Source organism: Anabrus simplex, chromosome 2, assembly GCF_040414725.1.
Source record: "Anabrus simplex isolate iqAnaSimp1 chromosome 2, ASM4041472v1, whole genome shotgun sequence".
Classification (NCBI taxonomy): Eukaryota; Metazoa; Arthropoda; class Insecta; order Orthoptera; family Tettigoniidae; genus Anabrus; species Anabrus simplex.
In genome coordinates, this window is record NC_090266.1 from 1,042,466,748 (window position 1) to 1,042,488,545 (window position 21,798).

The 21,798-nt window shown below is 39.5% G+C and overlaps 1 protein-coding gene across 1 annotated transcript in view; it reads right to left on the reverse strand.

Moving 5' to 3' along the window:
* The window catches only part of LOC136864677 (stalled ribosome sensor GCN1), a 599,881-nt gene that overhangs the window by 56,996 nt on the left and 521,087 nt on the right, over positions 1-21,798 (reverse strand). Inside the window, exons 38-39 of the mRNA XM_067141987.2 lie at positions 9,398-9,546; positions 1,573-1,677 (exon numbers count right to left, since the gene is read on the reverse strand). Coding sequence (XP_066998088.2) covers positions 1,573-1,677; positions 9,398-9,546 — 254 coding nt within the window. The remainder of the gene's footprint in view (positions 1-1,572; positions 1,678-9,397; positions 9,547-21,798) is intronic.

Sequence of the window (21,798 nt, forward strand, 5' to 3'; positions counted from 1 at the left end):
ATCTCTCACCAATCGAACACGTGTGGGATCTCATTGCAAACTCTGCCCCAGCCTCGTACGGACGACCGACTGTGGCAAATGGTTGACAGAGAATGGAGAACCATCCCTCAGGACACCATCCGCACTCTTATTGACTCTGTACCTCGACGTGTTTCTGCGTGCATCGCCGCTCGCGGTGGTCCTACATCCTACTGAGTCGATGCCGTGCGCATTGTGTAACCTGCATATCGGTTTGAAATAAACATCAATTATTCGTCTGTGCCGTCTCTGTTTTTTCCCCAACTTTCATCCCTTTCGAACCACTCCTCCTTGGTGTTGCATTTGCTCTGTCAATCAGTGTACTTGAACATTGTTTCATTGTGTGGGGTGGGGCACGATTAGCTCAGTGTCTTAGTTGTTGGCATCCTGCCAAAAGGCAGAGGTTCAAATCCTGGTCTTTCCCAGATCGAGATTTTCATCTCAAAATTCATGTAACATAAGGAAGGGCATCCAGCCTTAAATGCCCAGTCAAAACCAGAATGAACCTAGTTGGCTCCAGAGACCCTAGAAATAACTGGGAATAAGCTTGAAAAAGAAAGGAAGAAAGAAATTATTATGGAATATTCCCAAAAAGAAGTTTGCTTTCCAAATAAATTTCAAATAAAGTAGCATATAGTGTAGTGCTTCAAAGTAATTTGTACAACATTTAATAAATTTCATATGAGTTTCATATTGACTTACAATTTAAATATACTAAAACATTTCTTTAAATAAGAAATAATGTTGATAAATCCACCCTTCAATACTTTACACAAAAGACTCAAACATGTACTATTAGATGACTGAAGTACTGAAAGGTGGATTTTACCAATATAATTCCTTATTTAAGGACATTTTTAGTATGTTTTAGGTGACGAAGTTGGCAATTTACTTTACCTTGCCAGAAGTAATGCCACGTCCCAAACAACTGCATGTTCATCTATCACAAATAGAATGCTTTCAAATGAACTATCAAATAAAAAGGCAAGTTAATAAGATATACGATCTTAGGAGGAGAGAAATGGCTAGCAAAATACAAGTAGGAATCTGGTTCAAGGAATCCTAATGATATCAAATTAAGGAAAACAAAAACAACTGAACAAAAGGAAAAATTTGCTTGCTTTCTATTAGCAAAAAATACATCTTAGGACAATCAGCAATGGAGTCTCCGTGGCTCAGGTGGCAGAGTGCTAGCTCTCACCACTGAGTTCCGTGGTTTAAATCTGGGTCACTTCAAGTGAGAATTGTGCTGGACAAAGTGGAGGTGGGACAGGTTTTTCTACAGGTACTCTGTTTCCCCTGTCACCTTTCATTCCAGCAACACATTCCAATATCATTTAATTTTATCTGTCAGCCATTAATCATTACCCCACAGGAGTGCGACAGGCTTCGGCAGCCAGCACAATTCCTATCCTCGCCACTAGACAGGGGCTTCATTCATTCTATTCCTGACCCGGTCAAATAACTGGAAACAGGCTGTGGATTTTCATTACAATCATCAGTTATGAATTACAATGGTAAAATATAATATTCTTCTACTTGCTTGTTACTGACCTTAACAAATGGTACAAGGAGTTGTTGAGGAAGAGGCTGATGAGTTAACATCACATGCTGGAAGAGGTAACCACAGCCTCTGGCACCATTCATAGCTATACACACCTGTAGGCAAATGTGAATTTAAATTAGTTCATTTAGAAGATTTCTACATGAAACAGACAGAAGTGATTAAAAGAAACCATACACACTAAAAGCCATAGAGCAACTGTAGAACACTATTCATCGAAATAATCCAGTACGACCATACCACAATCTAACAATCAGATAGGTATGGGACAGGAACCAAAGAATCTTCACATTAATAACTTTCATGTAGAAAATAGAGAACGGAATTGACATATATACCGTATTTACGCAAATAATACCCGCATAGATTTAAAAAAAATTTGAGGCATGAAATTGGGGTGCGAGTTTTATCTGCGTCAATGTTGGCATTTCATTTTTTACAAAATGAGCCTTCATAAAGTTAGGGTGCGGGGATTATTAACGTAAATACGGTATACATCTGATATCTTCATTTCCCGTTTCCAGCTTCCTGGGTCGGGTTGTGCCCGTCTCTCCACCACGCTTCTTTTTTAAGTACATCTTCTGGTTTTCCTCCCCTCTTCTCTATGCACTCCCACACTGAATCTATCCACCCCTTTGGCGGTCTTCCTCATGGCCTCTTTCCTGTTAACCTCTCTGAAAAAGCTTTTTTTTGACATTCTCTCTTCACCCATTTTCATCATACTGTATGTCCATACCACTTTAGCTTTGTTGTTTCTATCCTGTCTTGAAGTTTCAAGATTCCTGTCCTTTTCCTTTTCTCTTCATTTCTAATTCTATCCTTTCTGGTCTTGCCCTTGATACCTCTTAGGAATTTCATGTCCGCTGCCTGTATTCTACTCTCCTCTTGTTTTGTTTTAGTCCATGATCCAGCTGCATAGGTTAGTATGGGTTCATAATAGGTTGAATATAATACTTTCTTACATTTCTTCGGGACATCTTGGTTCCACAAAATATCCCTTACACCCTGGGAGAAGCTGTTTGCTTGTTCAATTCTTTCCCCAATTTCCTCGGTTATCTTTCTATCTTCTGTGATCACACTTCCTAAGTACTTGAAACTTTTAACCACTTCCAGAATTTTACCATTCAGTTTTATCTTTCCTCTTCCTTCCTTCCTTCCTTCCTTCCTTCCTTCCCCTTATCACTATTGTTTTACCTTTCCCTGTGTTTACTTTCATCCCAAATTTTTCTATGCCTTGATTCCATACATCTACTTGTTCTTGCACTTCCGTTTCATCCTTACCCCATATCACCATATCATCTGCAAACAACATGGCTTTTGTTGCCTGTCTTCCCAGTCTCTGTTTAATGTTCGTATGAATTTCATCCTTGACTATGATTAATAACATGGGGGATAGTACACTTCCCTGTCAGAGACCAGTTTCAACTTCAAACCATTTTGTTTTTCCTATACTAGTCTTCACATTACTAATACAATTTTTGTACAGAGTTCTTATTTCCACTCTCTTAACTTGTTTTTTCCTTAAAGTGCCCCATATCAATTGTCTGGGCACACTGTCATAAGCTTTCTCAATGTCAAGAAATGTCATCACTACGTCTTTTCCAAAATCCCACCTTTTCTCCATCATACGCCTTAATGTAAAGATCAGGTCAAACGATATGTCTTTCCTAAAACCATACTGTTCTTCCATTTCTCCTTCTAGCTTCCTCATCAGCCTTCCTTCCAATACTCTCTCAAATATCTTAGCTACATGGGCAATAAGGGTGATCCCTCTGTAGTAATTACATTTGTTTTTATCACTTTTCTTTTAAATATCAGGATAATTAAACCCTTTGCCCACTTCTGGGATTTCTTACTTCCTCCAGATTATTCTAAATCTATACAGCCACTGCAGCCCTATTGGTCCTGCTGCATATACCATTTCCGTAGTTACCTCATCCACTCCTGTTGCTTTAACGCACTTCATCTTTTGTATGGCTTCCTCTATTTCTAACATCGATATCTCCTTTTCTTGTTCTTCTCCTTTCCCCATTGTTTCTTTTTACTCCTCATCTACCAGTTTACTGTATTTAATATTTAGCAATTCTGAGAAGTATTCTTTCCATCTTTTTAGTAGGTCGTCTCTTTGCGTCAATATCTGCCCTGCTTCAGTTTTTACAAATTTTGTATCCTCCCTATTTCGTGAACTATTCTTCACCAAACCATACAAAACTTTTTTCCTTCCCTTTCTATCCTCCTGTGAAGTTTCTGTGAAACTTTCCCAGCTCTTCTGCTTCTCTTCTTGTACCATTTTCTTACATACTTTTTTGGCTTCTTTATATTTTTGCCAATTCTCTGTACTATTGCTGCCTATCCACTTCCTCCATGCCATTTGTTTCTCTGTAACTGCTTCCTTTACCTTGCTGTTCGACCAAGAAGTCTCCTTTTCCTTTTTCCTCCCAGATAGTCTTCCACAGGTGTTTACTGCACACTTTACAAAACCATTTCTGAAACATGTCCATTCCTCTTTCACACTGTTCATGTCACATCTTTGGGAATTTCTTCAGATAGTCTTGAAACTTTTCCCTTTCTTCTTTCTGTTTTAAATTCCATCCCTTTATTTTCTTTCCTTCTTTCTATTAAGTTCATTATTTTAATACATCTTAATTTGGCTACCACTACTTTATAGTCTCCTTCGAAATCTGCCCTTGGCATTGCTGTCGCATCTTCCAGTTGCCTACGTTTCTCCTTCACCAGAATAAGATCAATCATTGTCTTTGTCCTATCTCCCCAACCATATCTAGTTATTTTTTGTGAGTTCTTTTTTCTAAACCATGTATTGCCAGCAATTATTCCATTCCTTCTACAAAAATCTATTACTGTATCTCCTTCATCTTGGTTTCCATAACTATAGGGGCAAATTATCTCTTCTTTTCCCTGTGTCTGTTCCAACATGTGCATTCAAGTCTACCATTATTATAACCTCTGTCTTCAATACAACTTTCCAGTTCTTCTAGAAACTCTTCTAAACATTCACCTGCATTCCCCGATTGGAGTGCATAAACCTGTATAAAATCCTTGATCCTATTCTCAAGTCCAAGTCTAACTTTAATTATCTTGTCACTGATCCGGTCAATTTTGTCCACATATTGTGCTAGGTCTTCTCTCAATAAAACACCAACACCATTTGTTGCCATCTTTCCTCCACTCCAATATAATTTTTTCCCTTTCTTCAATTCCTTTTGACCATTCCCCTTCCATTTTGTCTCACTCATTCCTATCATTGCTATGTCTTTCTTCATCATCATACGAGTCGCCTAAAAGCAAAACGGATAAAGTCCACTTTTTACAAAAATGAGATATTGGTAGAAATATATTGGTAAAAGATGTGTCTACTGAAGCATGAAATAATATACTGGCAAAAGCCATAAAATCCTTAAGTATTTCCCCTTTAAAAACTCAGTTTAGATGCAAAAAGGATAAAGTCCACTGCGTTTTAAGGGACACTGGGACTGAAATTTTGGCGAAATATATGTAAAATATTGATTTTTGGCTTTTTCCATATCAATACACCCCTAACCCCCGCGGATCAGATAGCAGTGTTTTCATCCAAATTCCTCCATTTTTAAAGCTCTAGCGTAGCTTTTAAATGCCTGGCGTGCAGTCCTTTAAACGCCCACTTTCGTTCGACTCACGATCAGCACACATTAGTGGTGTATTCAAGCAGATTTCACGATTTCATTTCATAAGAATAATTCAAAAAGGCCTCCTACATCTGTCGGTCTGCATTTTGCTGCTTTCTAGTGGAGGAAGTGGGCACTTTTACTACGTAAACTATATAAGAACTACAAAAGTCTGAAAAATCTGAATGTAAATTACAGGTGGTGGTGTGGCCATGCATAATATATTGAGTAAATTTTTATGCCTATTTTCAAAGACAGTGATTACTTATTAAAGAAATATTTATTAGTTTCAACATTATTTATGACTATTTCCGTACATACCATGTGCAAATCCTGTTTGTTTACAAACAAGTTGTTTTCCAGTTTGACTGTGTTGAGGTATGCGAGTATTTTCTACTATTGTTTGGTGTTGTTCTGTGGTAAAATGCATACAATAAGTTCTCGGTGGCGTAAGCCAAAACTCAAAAGTAGGAGAAAACAAGAAATTTCTTTGAGATTCTCAGCTGGCAATACAGGTTATGAGCATTGTCCATTATTTTAAAAAATTGCTTTTTTCTCTGTTTCACTTTTTCAGGCATTCAAAATGTTACACGCATCATAAATCTTATGATATTGCTTTCAAAATTTGCATGTATTATCTTCATTGCATTGACTATAAACCTGCGGATCGATTTTTGGATTGCACTTTTGGTCTGGCTGCAAAAAAATTTCAAACTTAAAAAATTGAAGATTTTTTGTAGATTAAAAACTTGGATATGAAAAAAATTTATTTCTTCATACTCATTAATGCAATTCAAAAAAGAATCCGTAGGTTTCTTCCAATTGTATTAATGCAATAGAATATTACCTAAAAGTTACACTATCTTGATTGGTTTAATGCGGCAGACCTTTATAAATATTGAATAATTTGCACATGAAAATGTATGAAATAATTAATATCTCAAGAACTAATCAACTTGCAATGCTCAAATTTACCACAGTGGTTTATGTTATGACTATTCATAAGCATACAAAATTTCAAAGCTGTACCTCAGTTTATATAGAATTTGGAAATTTCAGTCCCAGTGTCCCTTAAAAGCAAAACGAGTAAAGTACGCTTCATCCAACCAGAACCTGACTTCTACGGCATGCGACAACAACATACAACATGGCTACCGTTATGCTAAAGCTGCATGCTTTCTACTAGTGCTTTATTCATAGTTTTATAACAACAGATTGCTTGCTTTCAATTTTGAAAATGGAAGTATCACCTTCTGTACTGTCTCCATCAAAGGCAAGGAAGAAAAGAGCCAATCTCGGTGCAGAACTTGGACTTAACAAACATTAAGAAGATAAAGCTTTTTGCCGACGGATGTGGGGGGTAAAATAAAAATAGAACGATGATAGCTATGCTCCAAAGATGGCTCCTGCAAGCACCAAGAGACGTAGAGGAGGTACAGTTAATTTATCTAGAAAGAGGTCATTCCTTCATTCCCCCGATCGGTTATTCGGTCTCTGTGAAAAGGAATTCAAGAAGAGAGAAGTAATCGAAGATCCACAAACCTACATTAACATCACTGAAAGATTTTCAACCATTCGTCAACCCGGGATTGACATGGATATATTTAACTGGAAACAAGAGGCAACAGAGCACATGAAACCTATTCAACAATGGCACTTTAAATTCGCACCTTGCAAGCGCTACTTTTTCTGACGATCAAAAATGTCTCATCTCATGGTCCTTGTGGATGAGGAGCTGTTTTACCATCATAGAACTGGAACCTACAGATCCCTGATGAAAACTAAGAAGAATGTGTCGGCTATAAATCCTACACCTGTTCGAAAGAATACTACTTCAGTCAACAAGAATAAAGTGTCATATGTGAAAAGGCTCCTTGAATTGCACTTTGGCTCTGATTGGAAGTTGAGCCCATCACTGAAATTCTACGTTGACTTCTTTGACTCTTGGGAGAGTCGTCAGTCAGATGTCAACGAAAATGTTGATAATGAACTTTGCAGTGCAACAGAGGAAGCTCCTGAACTGTGTGTTTAAATGTATACCCAGGGCACTCTTAAACCATAGTGAAAGAAACATGGATATTATGTCATCTTGTGTTTTGTGCTTTTAATAAATAGTAACAAAACAAGAAAAATCCATGCTGCTAACATGCAAAATGAATAAAGTCCACTTCTTAGAAGCCAAATCAATAAAGTCCACTTTTAAAACAACAATAACAGTCTAAATAATAATAATAATAATAATAATAATAATAATAATAATAATAATAATAATAATAATAATAATAATACTACGAGTATTATTACTTGTTCTAATAACCAGTGAATATTTTTGTGATTTTATGCTTATATTTTGTAAGCAACAGCCTTAATGGAAGGCGGTAGTGGTTTTTTGCCATTTTCTCAAAAAGTGCTCGAGTGGACTTTATCCGTTTTGCTTTTAGGCGTTTCAATTATATTCTATCAGTTTTTCTACTTTGCCATTCAAAGTCATGACAATGATGATACCGATTCTTGCGATGTCTGGTAGCCCACTTCTCACAGTTCCTCCAGAGCACCGAGAACTACGCGTCACTTCAGGGTGACACCCTAGCAATTTTTGAGGCCTCGATTCACTCGCACTAATTTTTTAGGCTGTTTGTACGATGGGATCGCCACTCTCACAGGCATTTTATTAAAGTATGAAGGCTTTCACGGCCGGTGTCAATATAATAAAAATCTTCCGGGCTATTATGCCGTGGTCCACTCCTCTCGCTTCTCCCAGACGTTTCGACTACTGCTGCAGTAGTCATCTTCTGTGGCGTCATGTCGATACCCTCTCCTGTATTACCTTCTGCCAGGTTCAAATTAAGCCGCCCCTAACATTGAGTCAGACGCCTTTTGTATCCGCTCCTCTGGAGTACAGGTGCTACTGGTTGACCCCTTCCGCCATCTCCACCGAACCGAAGTCCATTTTCTCCGCCGTAGATGTCGCCGAGGTCTTCACCCATAACCCAGGATCAGGGCCCTCCATATTTATGATCCCTGGAGAGAGGGTGTCCCAGTATTTTAAAACCCCCAGGAACTGGGCTATCATTTGATTATCTGATATATCTGAAAGTATTTCTCAGATTTCATACTACAATGGGAGATTATTCCATGAATATTACGAAGTCCTGAAAGCAGGCTGTTGATTTTATGGCATGTACACATTTGAAGAGCTCTATTTTAAAGATACTGTTATGTCTATTTGTTCTGTTCAGAGACTAATTTCATACATCGTTCAAATGTTTCATTTGAAATAATTTCAAAAAGAGAGGATCCTTGTACTCTAAAGACATCGCAAGTTCGGATGGTGGGCAGAACCAATTTTTTTTGGTATTTCTGGAACACTGCTGTATCCATGAAATGGATGTTGTCAAGATTATTGTCTTTATTCTTTAATTTCCAATCACTACAGTTCTTTTGCATCACAGGCCACGCGCGTTTGGAAGGTGTGTCACTTTCACTTTCTTCAATGTTTTTTGCACTCGAGTAACTCCCACTGTCGCTATGGCTACCCTTGAACAATGATTTATTTTCCAAAAATGTCCATTACCTATTGACATAATCGTCATCTAAAACGCTATGTACAAGCGCTTTAAAACTCTCGCAGTTGTTAGTGCGATTCCAGTTCTACCAAATAATGAATACTACATGCCAATGAAAAACTGTTATTCAACAAACCCAGTGTCGCACAGAAATACAGACAGCACTAGTTTCTTACAGTGTTTATTGTGAAAACTTATTTTGCAAAGGGAATCTAATATGAAGATAAGCAAGACATTGCATCATTGCGAGCTGAACTAATCATTTGATTCATGCACCAAAACACCTCACACGACCACAGTTTGTCAAGTGATGGAAATGGGTTAAGTCTATCATACCTGTCTCCACTTAAGGATAGGATGGATAAAATTCATAAACACACACAGACATTCATAGCGACTATGCGTAACTAGTTGCACTGAGCAGCCTTATTTCCGGAGAGATTTACAATGGCAAAAGTTGTTCCAGTATACTACAGAATTTAACAGTAGCAAAAGACTTCAATATAGATTCCTACTTGCTAACTAAAAATAAATACAGTAAAATCTATGTTAAATCTTTACGACTACTCTAATTATTTGTTGCTCACCCGATCAGCTGCGAGGTAAGCAAGCAATACGCTGCATATTTTATCCTTATAATCATCAGTGTAAACCACAGCTGCTGCCTCCTTAAGAGCAACAGATAAGGCGGCACTGCGACCATGGCGGAGAATCCAGTCAAGAGACAAGTCATCACCTGTGGAAAAATTATGAACAGTTAGGAATGCAATAATATCAGAAGAACCTTGAGCTGCAATGGAATACATTGCCATCAATATTACTGTACTCTGTTTTGTCAAAAGAGAACTTGTTCAAATTGCATTGCTGATCCCTGGCAGGTTTATAAATACCATTTGACAATGTACACCTTAACAATAGTATGTCACAGCAAGAATTACCCAGTCACATTGAATGAACCTGTTTACTCAGCATCTCAAAATATTTCATTATGACAAGTGCAAACATATCATCAATGAAAGATTTCATCTTATATTTTTATCATCAGACCCAAGAAGGATGCCATTTAAAACTGTTACATATGCATGAAAACCTGTCTTTCATAGCCATCCATGTTACGAGACTTACCAGCGTATCAAAGTTAACACCAGGGTTACTGCAATTTTTGGTACCTATATTCAGGGTAGATTTTCCTGGGTGTTCTCACACTAGTTACTTTCAGGTAAATTTTTTTTTTTTTTTTTTTTTTTTTTACAATCCCATGCATAACTTCCAATTATTTTTGCTAGTTGTTTTACGTCGCACCGACACAGATAGGTCTTATGGCGACGATGGGACAGGAAAAGCCTAGGAGTGGGAAGGAAGCGGCCGTGGCCTTAATTAAGGTACAGCCCCAGCATTTGCCTGGTGTGAAAATGGGAAACCATGGAAAACCATTTTCAGGGCTGCCGACAGTGGGGAACTTCCAATTATATAATACTTCTAAAGATGCTAGGTAGCTCAAATTATCAAGTAGATCTTGCACACAAATACACAAGACTGATGACTAACGCTGCCCTTAACCCCCCATAATGAATGACCACAGTCACTTTTGAATTCCTTCCATGATTTTCATCATTTTATGATTGTCATACAAATTATTCTGATCTTGATATTGGGCTATTTGGATGCTATCAGTTTTATAAGTTACTTCACCATTTCCTTAAAATAAAAAAATGTAGATACTCTCATAAGTAGAGGCAGGCACTGTACTAAAATATGAAAAAATACGCAAAAATATGTTTGTCCCTGAACAGATTGGAGCAGATTTATATCATCATTTACAAAATAAACCCTTGTAGATTAAGTTTAGTTTATATCTAATAATACGATATCAAGATGTATTTGGAAAGAAAAATCTGTGCCGGATTCCTGGAGTGAGGGAATAATAATACTTATACTGTATTTAAGAAGGGTGACAAGAAGGTATGTGACAATTCTCGAAATATCACATATGTATTACAAGTAGAAAAATTATTTGAAAGGATACCAAAAAGGAGAATGAGAAAAAGGTAGGACAATTAGAAGATGTCTAGTATGGCTTTAGAAATGGATCTCATCTTTAGTACTAGACAGATGATGGAAAAGCAACAGGAACGTGAAAGAGAAATGGTGATGACATGAATTGGAAAAGGCATACAATAACGGTCCCAGAGTAAAGGATAGTCACGAAACAAAAAGGATTTTGAAAAATGGATGATCAAATACGTGCAAGCAATTAACACATTGCTGACCGGATGCTTGAGCTTGTCACATACCCTGTGGGCCGGACATTTTTCTACTAAGCATACTAGGTGCACTTGATTATAAAAACGTAAATAAATATTAAACCAGTCAATATTTTATCTTTAAAGTTGATATGGGTACTCTCCAATGCCCCTAGTAATAGTGGATCTGCCTTTACAAAACCATATTCAGCGTCAATTCCTAACACATCATTAATGTTTACATCGTTGTCTTCAGAATCACTTGAATAAATAAGTACACTAGGTAAATTACGGCCTGTAGAGGCTTGAATATCACTTCCGCTATCACTCTCACATTCAGTTTCCACTAATTCATTAGACTATTTCCATTTGAACGATCTTCGGCTTATAATTCTTCTAAAATATCGTCGTCAGCTAACACCGTATTCCGCGGGCGCTCCATCTTGTCAGTGACTGAACCGGCAGAAAGAAAGTCGACGTTTCGAAACTAAATCAAAGAATAAAAGAGGCTGTGAATAAAAGAAAAGTAGCAGATATACATCTACGATTTATTCTACTCAATGTGCACGTCCGAAATAGTTCAAGAGATGTCACAGGAAGACCGAAAACAATATCGTGAATAAAACCGAGATTTCTCGGGGCCCGTCACCTTCCGCTGGCGAGCGTACTACGAGATTTCTCGGGGCCCGTCACCCATGTGTTAACAGCGGGACCTCTGCAAGTAGGACAATGGTTTTAAAATGTACCTAGACTAAGATTGGGAAGTGTGCTGCCATTATAGTTGTTCATAATAGTAATGGATGAAATTGCGGAGGACACCCAGGAAAAATACGGTGATGTCTACCGATGGCACTGTGGTAAGGGAGCAAATGAAGAGAAATAATGTTTTTGTTTGTAGTCTCCAAAAGTCGTAAAAGTACTTAGTGGGACGTAAAACCAATAACATTATCATCATCATCATCATCTGTTAGGTACGTTTATGCATAAAACAATCTTTATGACTGGATAGTTTATTAAGTTTTAAACAGCCTTATCCAAAAATACGTATACTGACCTGATTTAAGAGATATTAACGATCACTTTTTTAATGATCTATATTAATAGCAACAAACGTGAATATTTCTTGACTAAAGTAAACTCTTGTCCTCCTCCCAAGGTGGTGCAGCTCTTTCTAGACATGTCTCCAATGGAGGCAAGCTGCACGTACTACTTTACAACATAACCTTCCGGCCATTCTTAAATCTCTAGCAGTACTGGGAATCGAACTCGGGGCCCCCCGAGAACTGCAGCTAATTTTGCTAACTGTTACGCTGGCGGATATTGTTAAGTACAGAACACAGACATATAGCATGACAGATGTGTGCTTGCAATGCAGGGGTTGAAATATGAAACCACCTATTTATGAGATGTCAATGAAGCTGCAGTGTGCTACAGAGACGAACATTTCTTAACTATGAAACACAGATGTACCGCATGATTTTGATGCAAGTTTCCATTTCGAGGGTTGGACGGACAAAACTATTAACAAATTTGTGTGATGTTATCGGCTTTTACACTTTTCGAAGCGGAATTGATGATGTTCTCTAATTACATTGGGAGGGGGGGGGAGGGGCAACGGCGGTCTTGTGTGCAAGCTTTATTTTTTTCCTTTTCATTTTCTTTGCCTCAAAAAGCCAGGGGGGGGGGGGGTCTAATATGCAAGGAAGTATGGTATTCATTCAAATTATGTGGTCCTGCGAACATCATAATTGAATAATATTTTTAAAATATCACATTACCCTTTACTCGGAAGAAAAAATTTCCTGCATCAACTGTTCAGAAATTTTGGCCCGATAAACGTTACATTTTCGATCAAGTGTTTTTCAAGATGGGCAGAATAGAATCCATATGAGAACTTGTGAGAATCTACACTTCACTCAAAACCATATTCTTAACCCATTCAAGTCACAATAACTGGCCACATTGTTGACTGTGGAATGGGATTTAATTTGCCCACCCATAGTTTGAGTGTACCTGTCACACTAAAACATGCATAAAATAAAAACGAATGCAGATAATTCACTCAAATTTCGCATTCATGCCAGTGAAGGTTATGACGTACCCATTCTTCATTCCTTGACTGACTGCGGAACAAATGTGTCATTTGAAATACAGTAAAATCTTTATTAACCGTTCTGCGGATTATCCGTCGCCAAAAAAATCTGTTTTTTAAAAGCAATATACAGTCGCTATAAAAATGAATGAGCGTACCCTTGATGTCAATAATAATAATGTTATTGGTTTTACGTCCCACTAACCATTTTGACGGTTTTCGGTGACGCCGAGGTGCCAAAATTTTGTCGCGGAGTTCTTTTACGTGCCAGCAAATCTACCAACACGAGGCTGATGTATTTCAGCACCTTCAAATACCACCGGATTGAGATAGGATCGGACCTGCCAAGTTGGGGTCACAAGGGCATCGCCTCAACCGTCTGATCCACTCAGCCCAGCTCTTGACCTCTAGGTATCTTGATACAGAATTCTGTTTTGGAGCTACTGTACATTCACTCTCCGACTCCTTGAGTCCACGATCATAACGTACAGGAACTACTGTACGTGCATGCGCATAGACTAGCAATCGGCATTGGAGACATGACTTCATACATTTTTTTACTAAGTAATTTTATGTTGTGTAAAATTAATTAACTTTTTAACTGTTATGAAAAAAGAGGGTTGCTATTCAAATTCAACAGTCAAAAACTTTATTATCCATTCCACTGTTGACAAATAATGTACTTTAATGCGCCCTCTCCCAGCCCACGGAGCGTAGAGTATGGTATGCTGGTCATTTCTACTTCAGAATGATACCTACAACTTATTTGGTAGCGTGTAACGTCTCCAAGTACCGTATGTAGATCTTTCATATCGTTCTCTGTCAAGGTTATATATTTTCACCACAGGCTACTGCATCGTAAATATTTCACAATACACAGGAATCGGAAACCAGCCTAGCAGTCCATCATAGTCAACCCCCGCTATTAGCAGACAGGTAGGCTACATTCTGTACTGTAGTGCAAAATAAGGAAATGTGAGAGTGACTGATAAAGTTGAACATTTTCCATTCTAACAGCTGAGAAATGTTGAGATTGAAATCTGCAGTAAAAAAAAAAAAAAGGAAATGTGTAGTTTTAACCATACAAAATAAAGTTAATATAATTGAACTGTTAAAGAAAGGAGAACTAGTCTCAAATTTAGCATCCGAGTTTGGTGTGGGTGTGACAACAGTGCAGGACCTAATGAAGAATAAAGAGAAAGTGTTGCAGTTTGCAGCGAGTTCTGACAGTTCGCATGGACGTGCTAAAAGAAAAAAATGAAGGCATCCTCCTTAAAAGAACTAGAAGCTGCGTTATTCACGTGGTTTCAGCAAAAGAGAGGCGAAGGTGTACCTATTAGTGGTCCTATGATAAGGCAGGCACAAATATTTCACGAAAAGATGGGGCTCTCAGGGTCCTCGCCAGCGTCCAATGGTTGGCTACAGAGATTTAAGGACAGATATGGCATTCGAGAATTAAACATCGAAGGAGAACAACTGAGTGGTGACAGCAGTGCAGCAGAAAACTTTAGATACGAGTTTAAGCGAATAATTGAGAGATACAATTTCATTCAAAGTTAAGTGTACAACGCCAATGAAACTGGACTTTATTGTAAGTGCATAGCCAGTAAAACACAAGCAGCTGCTGAAGAGAAATCAGGTCCTGGTCACAAATCTAGTAAAGAGCCCGTTACCATCTTGTGCTCTGCGAACGCTAGTGGCGACCATGAATTAAAATTAGCTGCTGTTGGTAAAGCAAAAAATTTGCGTTCCTTCAAAGGAACAGTAATTAAATATTTCCCAGTAGATTACAGTCATAACAAATCTGTACGGATGACACGCAATATTTTCAGGACTTGGTTCCATAATAAGTTTGTTCCGCAGGTTCGAGATTTCTTGGCGTCCAAAGGCTTGCCATTAAATGCCGTCCTTTGTCTTGATAATGCACCCTCTCCCCCTTTTGATACAGAGTTGAAATCAGAGGATGGAACCATTTCTGTTTCCTATTTGCCACGTAACAGTTGTTGTTCGAGTCATCAGTCCATAGACTGGTTTGATGCAGCTCTCCATGCCACCCTATCCTGTGCTAACCTTTTCATTTCTACGTAACTACTGCATCATACATCTGCTCTAATCTGCTTGTCATATTCATACCTTGGTCTACCCCTACCGTTCTTACCACCTACACTACCTTCAAAAACCAACTGCACAAGTCCTGGGTGTAAGATGTGTCCTATCATTCTATCCCTTCTTCTTGTCAAATTTAGTCAAATCTATCTCCTCTCACCTATTCGATTCAGTATCTCTTCATTCGTGATTCGATCTATCCATCTCACCTTCAGCATTCTTCTGTAACACCACATTTCAAAAGCTTCTATTCTCTTTCTTTCTGAGCTAGTTATCGTCCATATTTCACTTCCATACAATGCCACGCTCCACACGAAAGTCTTCAAAAACATCTTTCTAATTCCTATATCAATGTTTGAAGTGAGCAAATTTCTTTTCTTAAGAAAGCTCTTCCTTGCTTGTGCTAGTCTGCATTTTATGTCGTCCTTACTTCTGCCATCGTTAGTTATTTTACTACCCAAGTAACAATATTCATCTACTTCCTTTAAGACTTCATTTCCTAATCTAATTTTTCCTGCATCACCTGCCTTCGTTCGACTGCACCCCATTACTTTTGTCTTGGACTTATTTATTTTCATCTTGTACTCCTTACCCAAGACTTCGTCCATACCATTCAGCAGCTTCGAGATTTTCTGCAGTCTCGGATAAAATAACAATATCATCGGCAAATCTCAAGGTTTTGATTTCCTCTCCTTGGATTGTGTATCCTTTTCCAAATTCCTCTTTGATCTCCTTTACTGCCTGTTCTATGTAAACATTGAAAAGGAGGGGGGACAAACTGCAGCCTTGCCTCACTCCTTTCTGGATTACTGCTTCTTTTTCAAAGCCCTCTATTCTTATCACTGCAGACTGATTTTTATACAGATTGTAGATAATTCTTCATTCTCGGTATCTGATCCCAATCATCATCAGAAACTTAAATAGCTTGGTCCAATCAACATTATCGAATGCCATTTCTAGATCTATGAATGCCATGTACGCAGGCTTGTCCTTCTTGATTCGATCCTCTAAGATCAGACGTAAAGTCAGGATTGCTTCGCGCGTTCCTACATTTCTTCCGAAGCCAAATTGATCTTCTCCCAACTCAGCTTCAACTTGTTTTTCCATTCTTCTGTAAATCATACGTGTTAAAATTTTGCAGGCATGAGATAGTAAACTAATGGTGCGGTAGTTTTCACACCTGTCAGCACCGGCTTTCTTGGGAATAAGTAAAACAACATTCTGCCGAAAAGCGGATGGGACTTCTCCTGTCGCTTACATCTTACACACTAATATAACTTCAATAATTCAGCCGATGGACCAAGGCGTCATCACAACCTTTAAGGCGCATTATAAGCGGCAATTGCTAGGCCTCTTACTTACCAAAGAAACGTCAATGGTAGAGTTCTGGAAAAAACTCAATCTTAAGGAAGCGCTTTATCTTGCCCAGAAATCATGGGATCTACACTAGTGTCCAAAAGTTAAGCATAAGTTATGAGTAAGCAGGGCAACAGGAAATAGACTGCAATCCGCACAACATATGCACCTACCAACCTTACATGTTCACTCTGTATACGAAAGGAGTGTTCCCTGCTTTGACTAGCGGTCTAACTGCAAGGTAAACACAGCCAGTGCCTGCGCGCCATATTCCCTCAGTCGTGTTTGCCCTGTTATAGTGTGCGGAGTGTAGCCTCGTGGTGAACATAACATAATGGCACTACGACGCCATTTGGACCCCGTTTTGCAGGGTAGAATACTCGGCCGCCTGGAAGTAGGCCAGACACAGACCGAAGTTGCTGTATCCTTGAATGTGCCACACACTGTCATTTCCAGGCTTTGGAGATTATTTCGAGACACAGGAGGTGTTAGTCGTAGGCCAGTACCACGTTGACCAAGGGTAAACCCACCACAGCAGGACCGATATCTGGCCTTAACCGCCTGACAAAATCAGAGTGCACCTGCAAGACAATTGTCGGTGGAGCTTGCAGCCGTTTCAGGGGTTGCTGTTTCCCAGAAACTGTCTACCGGAGGCTTAGAACAGCAGAGCTGTTTGCCCAACATCCAGCAGTATGCATCCCGCTCACTCGAGCACAGAGACTGGCCCGTTTACTGCGGAGCCATCAACATCAAAACTGGACCATGAATGATTGCAGAATGATTCCCGTCGCACATTAATCTGGAGAGAACCGGGTAGCCAATACAACCACAGTAACATCCTGGAACGGGACCAGTATAGTGGTGGTGGCATCATGGTGTGGGGCAGCATCATGTTGAATGTACATATAATTTACAAAGTTTATTCCACCTACTCAATACTGTACGAGGATGGTTTGAAAAGTTCTCGGAATCACCGCTAGATGTCTGTGCTAGAGCAACGAGGTTCTCGCGCAATAATCACACATCCTTTGTGAGTGAACACATGGTGCATCAGTGCTCTAGCTGCAGGAGTGTGGTAGTGAAGACTCTTTGTTGCTGTTCCCACGTAGCGATTTGTGACAATGGAAAAAACTGAGATTCGAGCAGTGATTAAATACTTCGTAAATAAAGGCATGAAAGCAAAGGAAATTCATGCCGACTTTTAGAACACACTGTGGGACTCTGCTCCTTTATTTTCAACTGTTGCCAAGTGGACCAGCGAGTTTAAATTTGGTCAGGAGAACTTGGATGATGATCCACGTAGTGGACGCCCAAAAAGTGTTACGACCCCAGAATTTATCGCAAAAGTGCATAAAATGGCCATGGAGGATTGTCGACTGAAAGTGCGGAAGATTGTTGAAGCTGTAGGGATGTCTTCTGAACGGGTGTATTATACTTTAACCGAAGAATTGCGTATGAAAAAATTATCCGCGAGATGGGTGCCGCGGCTCCTGACATTGGACAATAAAAGCACCAGATTGGAAATGTCCAAACAAAGTCTGGCCCGTTTTCAGTGCAACCAACAACTTTTTGCGCTGGTTTGTGACTACAGATGAAACTTGGGTCCACTACTATACCCCAGAGACAAAACAGCAGTCAAACCAGTGGAAACACCACCAAAGAAAGCAAAGGCATTGCGTTCGGCCGGAAAGGTCATGGCCTCAGTTTTCTGGGATGCAAAAGGCATTCTGCTGATAGATTATCTTCCTACTGGCCAAACAATTACGGGGCAATACTATGCAAACCTCCTAGACCAACTACAGGAAAAGATACGCGAAACAAGGCCTGGTTTGGCAAGGAAAAAGGTCATCTTTCATCAGGACAACGCTCCGCCGCACACAAGTGTAATTGCCATGGCAAAACTTCATGAACTGGGGTACAAATTGTTGCCACATCCACCTTATTCACCTGATTTGGCACAATCAGACTTTCATCTACTCCCCAAGCTGAAAATTTTCCTCGGTGGACGGAGATTACAAACCATTATTCTCTACAAGGGAAGAACTGACAGCCGAATTGGAGAGGTATTTTGCAGGCCTGGAGGAATCTCATTTTCGAGATGGGATCAAGGCATTGGAACATCGCTGGACCAAATGCATTAGTCTACAGGGAGACTATGTTGAAAAATAAAAGCAGTTGCACCGAGGTAAGATACTTAATTCTAGTACATTCCGAGAACTTTTCAACCCACCTACGTACAATAATTGTGATGTCTATAAATACATTACAATATGTTATCAAGGTACTAGTTTCGACCCTATGTGGGTCATCATCAGCCTAACTAAGATACACTTATGGATTTGCCGAAGTCCTAAGACAAAATTACATTGTGAAAATAAAATTTAAAAGAATGAACTGTGTATGTGATGCGTTAATGTACATATAAAATGGTGGAGTGATGAAATGTTATATATAAAATAATGTACTGATCAATGACAAATATAATTTTCAGGATTTACGTTAATTACAAATAATCTGTAACAATAGTATCACACATTTTTTCAATGATGATTAAAATATGCCCTTCTTAGAGAATAATCTAAAATTGTACTTTAAAAGTGTAATATGCCGGATGAATGCAAAGTCCAGATACTTCTACTGAGTTCTAAATTTCAAGTGCATCTTCAGGTAGAGAATTGAAAATTGAACATTGGCGCAGAGGGTGTCTGTCTTGCTTGAGATCCAATATTTCTGATACAGAAATGCAGGATAGTGTAGATAAAACCTTACAACATTCTTATAATATAATGGATTCTTGCTGTGGTGTGAGGAAAATTCCCAATCCAAGTTGGAACCAATAGAACCTTTGCGCGCAATGTGAACGACCTGACCGGCAAAGTGCAATGAGGGAATTGTCATCGATCAGTATTATTTTATTATTTTATCTATAACATTTCATCACTCCACCATGTTATATGTACATCATCACATCACATTCAGAATTCATTCTTTTAAATTTTATTTCCACAGTGTAATTTTGTCTTAGGACTTCGGCAAATCCATAAGTGTATCTTAGTTAGGCTGATGATGACCCACATAGGGTCGAAACTAGTACCTTGATAACATATTGTTATGTATTTATAGACATTGCAATTACTGTACAGTATTGAGTAGGTGGAAAACTCTTTGCAAATTATACGTAATCCTAATTCAAGCAGCCCTGAAAATGGTATTCCGTTGTTTCCCCATTTTCACACCAGGCAAATGCTGGGGCTGTACCTTAATTAAGGCCACGGCCGCTTCCTTCCCACTCCTAGCCCTTTCCTGTCACATCGTCGCCATAAGACCTATCTGTGTCGGTGCGACGTAAAGCAAAAAAAAAAAAAAAAAGCAGTGTGTACAGCAAGAAAATACCACCTTTCACCGAGAAAGGCGTACAGTGCACAATACCACTAATCGCGAGAAGGTACGAGCGTGCTGGCACTAGTCGAGCACTCTCGAGGACTACTGAAACGGCACGAAACCAGATTCTTTCTGTTATTCCTTCCTTCTACCCTCGCCCACACAAGCGCGCCGAAAGGAAAAAGTTCCGTTCCACAAACCTGGAGGCTTCTGGCGCGGAAATTCCACAAGCTTGTTCCGCGCAGCGCGGCTCCCTGCAGTGGGCGTTAAGCCATTTCATTTCACAAGAAGCAGACCACGGAAATTTCTTCTCAGCTGTGCTGCGCGGTGTAGTGGGCGATTACCTTAAGGCAGCCCCGTGATGAGGGTGGGCAGCATCTGCCATGTGTAGGTAACCGTGTTATTGTGGTGGAGGATAGTGTTGTGTGAGTTGCAGGGATGTTGGGGACAGCACAAACACCCAGCCCCCGGGCCAATGGAATCAACCAATGAAGGTTAAAATCCGTGACCCAGCTGGGAATCGAACCCGGGACCCTCTGAACCGAAGGTCAGTACGCTGACCATTCAGCCAACGAGTCGGACATTTATAACCTTGAATCATGTTGAATGGCCGTACGGACCTGCACATCTTCATGGGTGGTCCGAGAAACACTTAACGCTCGGAGATACAGGGATGAGGTACTGAGAACAGATGTTCGATTCTCCAGAGGTGCCGTTGGTCCAGACTTCCTCTTAATGGATGATAATGCCCGAACACACTGCGCTGCTCTGGGGGGTGAATTTCTGGCTGGGGAAGACATTCATCGCATGGACTGGCCAGCGAGGTCTGCGGACCTGAATCCTATAGAACATGCCTGGGAAATATTGGGGAGGCGAACTGCATCCCGTCAGCCTCCACCAAGGACCCTCCAAGAACTTTGCATTGCCCTTTCGGAAGAATGGGATCGACTGCCACAATAGCTCTTGGACCATCTGATAGAGAGCCTGCCACGTTGCTGCGAAGCATGTGTGGCTATTAGTTGTAATCATACACCCCATTAACAGCTTATTTTGTTGTGGAAGACATTGCCAAGTTGTTAGTTGTTGTCAAAGGTGTACCTTAGATATCAGTACCTTTCTGACACTGTTTTTTTTGGACAAGTTGTGTGATATATGGTGTGTGAGTCAGTTTCCGTTTGTTCAGCAATCCATCTGACATTCCTATCAGGCGGTATGGCCTTGTTTAGTGATTATGCTTAACTTTTGGACACTAGTGTAGTAACCGCTCAGAACATCACTCGATCACGGGTAAAATTTTAGGTTGATGTCTAAGAGCTCGCCGACGATTTTCGTGGGTTCACTGATGAAGATTAAAATGACGGATTGATGATCAAAGATATCCGGAAGACTACTGAAAATAACATTCATTTTGGAGAAGTGGATGAAAGTAACATTGAAGTGTGGCTTCATACTTACGATATATTGCCTGGGCATCATATTTTAACTGATGACGAAATAGTAAATAAAAGCGCGAACGAGAACTCGGCAGTCAGCTGCTAAGTGACGAGCGAAAGCGAGGGGGATGGGGAAGAAGAGTGCGTCACAAACAATCGTATACCATTTCAGACAGCACTGGGGTCTGCTGAAACGTTAATGGAATTCTTAGAGCAAGAGGACGATACAGATTTTTCAGACATTCTTGTTATTAGAAAGCTCAGAAGAAAGTAAATTGTAGGAGAGTGCAAAAGTAACAGATTTTTTAAAGCAGCTTAAATGACACCAGGTAAATTAATTATTTATGGTCTGCTGGTAATTTAGGTGAATGTTTAGT